Below are 4,463 nucleotides of genomic sequence, written 5' to 3'. Positions count from 1 at the left end.
GATAGGGCTCAGCCTGCCCACCTAATGCTGCTGTCCCTATCCCAGGCCAAGGACTTGCCCACGTTCAAAGACAACGACTTCCTCAATGAGGGGCAAAAGCTGCACGTGGGAGAGGAGAGCAAAAAGAACTTCCTGGAGAAGCTGAAGCGGGACGTGGAGGTACTCGCTGATCCCAGGCACCCAGAGGGCCTGCGCGACCTCGGGGAAGCAGGGTCGGTCCTTCCGGAGCACGGAAGGAAGGGGGTGGCATCAGGAGCAGCACGTGCCCTTGCCAGCGGACAGTGTGCAGTGCCTTCCCCGTCTCTGGCCGGCCTGTTCCGACTCCTGCCAGCTCCCCTTTTGGCGGCATCGTCATCACTGGCAGAGCGTCAGGACCCCAGCTGCTAGGCACCCACCAGGCTGGCTCTGGCTCTGGCAGAGACCCCGCTTCTCAGCAGCCTGCGGGGCAGCGCGGTGTCCTGTGGAGAGCGTCCCGCTGGGGGACGGCGCTGAGTGCTGAGTGTGCTGTCTGTCTGTCTGCCCAGCCCGCAGCTCCGTCTCTGGCCTCTGTCTCTGTCTCTCTTCTCCTTTAACGGAGGTGGGGTTTAAACCCGGGGCCTTGTGCATGGTAGGTGACTGTGCTACCCGGAGCTACCACCCCACCCACAGCCTTCTCTTTTAATAAATTGGGAGCCTGCTCATTAAAAACCGAGCCCTACAGGGCTGGGAATTTAGCTCAGTGGTGCTACTGCCTGCTTTGCAAGCGCAAGGTCCTGAGTTTGATCCCAATATCAAGAAAAAGGAAAAAAAGAAAAACCAAACAAAACCCTACAAACATTTTTTTAAAAATTTTTTTAAGAGTGGGAAAAGTTTATTAAGAGAAAGAAAGCTTCTGTATAAGAGAGACAGAAAGGGGACCCTTTGCTCTCAGCCGTACCCCGAGCCCTTTGTATATATAATATAAATACTTATATTTAAATTAAAAATTAAGTGTAAGTATTTAAATAAAAATTTAAAATGAATCACAAGGGCCGGGGATTTAGCTCAGTGGTTCCCCCTGCCTCGAGAGCTCAAGGTCCCGAGTTCGATCCCCAGTAGCAAATTAAAAAAAAAAAAAAAAAAATCAAAGAAGGAAAACAAACACTACAATCAATCACATGATTTAAATAATATTTATATATATGTTTAAAATTACATTAGTACAATTTAGATATACATACTGAAAGTATTCACCATATGGAATTCATACTTGTACATACCCTTTTATACTTTTAGATTTTGAGACAAGGTCTTGCTAAATTGCACAGGCCAGGCTTGAGCTTGGGATCTGCCTGCCTCAGCTTTGCAGAGTGCTAGGATTACACCTGGCACTATTTTTAGTGTGCTAAATATGCAGACAGAGCCCAGCTTCTGATGGTTTGGCTTACAGTTTTCAGCTTCACGGTGGTGCAAACGTGAAACACTTGAATTATGGTCTGCTCAGGCCAGATGGCCACACGCCAGTGCTGCATGTGCGTTGTGCGGTGCGGGGAGCTGGCCCGGCCATCTGCTCTGTGATGGGTTAACTGGATGTAACCCAAGCAAAGTCCGAGTCTGTCTGTATAACCTGTTGCTTCACGGGCAGTTCGGTGCATAGGCTGCATTGACTCTTACACCAGCACGACCAGCCTCCGTCTCAGAGCTTTTTCATCTACCTGCCCGAAACGAGCTCCGCGGATGAGCTCCCAGCCCCAACCTCTGCTGGCAGCTCCCGCGCTGTCTGTGTGGGCTCCAGCACTGGCCTCCTTTTGTGGCGGCCTCATGGCTTTTGGCAGGTGACTTTGGGGTTCGCCCGTGTGGGAGCGTGTATTCAGATTCTTTTATTTTTTTTGTCACTGGAGATCGAACTCAGGACCTTGCATTTGCTAGTCAGGCAGCCGAACCATTGAGCTAAATCCCTGGCCCCAGATTCTTTGTTTCTCTCCGTACTGGAGATTGAACGCAGGACACTACCGCTCAGCCACATTCACACTCACACTCACACTGTGCGCCCCTTTAACTTGAATTTGAAGTAGGGTTTGTTTAGGTTTTCCGGGCTGGGTGCCTCTGCTTCTCGTGCAGCTAGGGTTTGAGGCGTGCGCCCGTTCCTGGCATGTCCAGAACTCCTTTGGCCAGGAAGCTTTTGTGCTCTCCCCTTCGTCCCTTCATCTCTGATGTTCCGTTTGTCTCTCTCCTCCCTTTCCTGCCTCTTTCTGCTCTGGTTCTCGGGTGGGTCCCGGGCAGTTCACTTCGTTGTCCTGTTTCTTGTGCGTGCTGCTCTGTGATGGTCCCAGCAGCGGACAGGGGTGGGTGTCCTGGACCCCTCAGGGAGCTTGCGGTGTTCAGGAAGTGCAGAGCTCCCTGGGCCCCGAGACGGGCTCCTCCCAGTCCCCCACGGTGGCTGCCCCACTTCCTGGTGCTGCAGGTCTGTGTGTGATGGGCACTAAAGCCTGGCGTGTGGCTGCTGGTGGCTGGGCTCGTTCTCAGCATGCTGCGATGCCAGCGGGCAGCCTGGCCTACGTCGTCCCCAGAGCTTTGTCCGTCCATGCACCCTGCCCTGCGGTTCTCACACAGCATGGGCAGGGTGTGCCTTTCCTCCCGAGACGGGGCCGCCCTGTGCTTGACTCTAGCTGCTGCCCTCTTCTTGCCTTATTTCCGTTTCCACCTCGGTGGTAATGGAGCCTCTGCCTGGGGCTCTGTTAGTGGCTTCCTCACCCAGCCCACCGCGAAGGCTTAGGGCCCCCAGACTCGCAGCCCTGAGCCCTCTGTGCCTCTTCCTCAGTGCAGGGCGCCGTCCCCTCTGCGACCCCGCCAAGGCCTCGGCCCGGCCCGCAGGCTCCGTCTACCCTCGGGGCCCTCGGCCCACCCGTCCCACGGAGCCCTTGCCCCTGCGGGTTGCGGAGGGAGGTCCTGTAACGTCCTCTTCCGCCCGTGTCCGCCCTCGCCCCAGTTCCTGGCGCAGCTGAAGATCATGGACTACAGCCTGCTGGTGGGCATCCACGACGTGGACCGCGCCGAGCAGGAGGAGGTGGAGGTGGAGGAGCGGGCAGAGGACGAGGAGTGCGAGGATGGGGCCGGCGGCCTGCTCTGCTCCTACGGGACGCCGCCCGACAGCCCCGGCAACCTGCTCAGCTGTGCCCGCTTCTTCGGGCCCGGGGACTTCGACCCCTCTGTTGACGTCTATGCCGTGAAGAGCCACGAAAGTAAGTAGCCGCCTGCGCCGGGCCTGGCTGCCCACTGAGGCAGGTTCCGCCCTGATCGCAGCACAGCCAGACCTTGCACCTGATGGGCAGCTGTGAGGATCAGATAAGGTGGGTGCTCACCTGTCCCCGGGCACTCGGGGCGGCGGAGGTGGGAGCGAGGGTGGAGCTCAGGTTGAAGGCCCTGGGTTCTGTACCCAGAACCACAGAAAAAGAGCGAAGATGGGGTGTGACGCGCTGGTCCCTGTTGTGGCGCCAGCGTGACAGGACAGATGTGAGCCCGATGTGGCGGGGCACGGGGGGCTCGCTCTTCTCCCTGCCGCCTCATCCTCCTGCCCGCTTCCCTCCTACCGCCAGGTGCCCCCAAAAAGGAGGTTTACTTCATGGCCATCATCGACATCCTCACGCCGTACGACGCCAAGAAGAAAGCCGCGCATGCTGCCAAAACGGTGAAGCACGGGGTGAGCTCTCTGTCCCTTCACGCCTGCTCCAGGGTGCCTGCCCCTCCTCCTCAGCTGGCGGGACGCAGCCTGCTTTCTCCTGGTTCTTGGCCCGCTGGGCCCTGCCACCGGCTCCCATGCCCTGGGGCTGCTGGGCAAATGGTGCCTGTTGCTGAGCTGCCAGTTATAGCTGTTTACGTGCTCTCGCTGCGTGTCCCCATGGGTGGGAAGCCGCTGTCCTCCCTGGAGACCCTGCCTCCTGCCGCCTTCCGTCCTCCTCCACCTCAGTACCTGGGCCAGGGAGTTCCCACCCCTCCAGCCTCTCCCTGGCGGCTCTGCCGCCAAGGCAAAGCCCCCGAGAGCCAGGCTCCTCCCAGGCAGCCTTCCCACCAGGCCAGGCGGCCGGGAGCTCACCCTTCTCCCTCTGTCCTGCAGGCGGGGGCCGAGATCTCAACTGTGAACCCCGAGCAGTACTCCAAACGCTTCAACGAGTTCATGTCCAACATCCTGACGTAGTTACCTGAGACTCTGGCCAGAGCCCGAGTGGAGATCGGGCTGGGAGAGGGCGAGGGAGAGGTGTCGGGGTGCAGGGAGGGTGGGACAGAGGGGTGACGCTGCAGCCTGGGACACTGCTCCGGCCGCGTGCTCACACGCACAAGTGGCCCTTACCTTCTGCTAGCCCTCGATTCGCCCCCCCATCTTGGTACCTTGTCACCTTTAAGACACCTTGGGCTACAGTGACTCGGGGTTTGTTGGGCTTTGGATTCGAAAGTGTCACCGATCCGGGTTTGCTCTTACTCACCACCTGTGTCATCACCCGGGCCAC

General features: G+C 58.1%; 1 protein-coding gene across 1 annotated transcript in view; it reads left to right on the top strand.

Moving 5' to 3' along the window:
* Positions 1–4,457, top strand: part of Pip4k2b (phosphatidylinositol-5-phosphate 4-kinase type 2 beta) — a 19,565-nt gene extending 15,108 nt beyond the window's left edge. Inside the window, exons 7-10 of the mRNA XM_019206911.2 lie at positions 46–159; positions 2,948–3,200; positions 3,555–3,658; positions 4,073–4,457. Coding sequence (XP_019062456.1) covers positions 46–159; positions 2,948–3,200; positions 3,555–3,658; positions 4,073–4,153 — 552 coding nt within the window. The 3' untranslated portion in view covers positions 4,154–4,457. The remainder of the gene's footprint in view (positions 1–45; positions 160–2,947; positions 3,201–3,554; positions 3,659–4,072) is intronic.
* The last annotated feature ends 6 nt before the right edge of the window (positions 4,458–4,463 follow it).

The sequence above is a fragment of the Fukomys damarensis genome, unplaced genomic scaffold (assembly GCF_012274545.1).
Source record: "Fukomys damarensis isolate Sample0158 unplaced genomic scaffold, DMR_v1.0_HiC HiC_scaffold_13, whole genome shotgun sequence".
In the NCBI taxonomy this organism is placed as follows: Eukaryota; Metazoa; Chordata; class Mammalia; order Rodentia; family Bathyergidae; genus Fukomys; species Fukomys damarensis.
The sequence above is the reverse complement of the archived record's forward strand: the minus strand, read 5'-3'. Positions and strand labels throughout refer to the sequence as shown.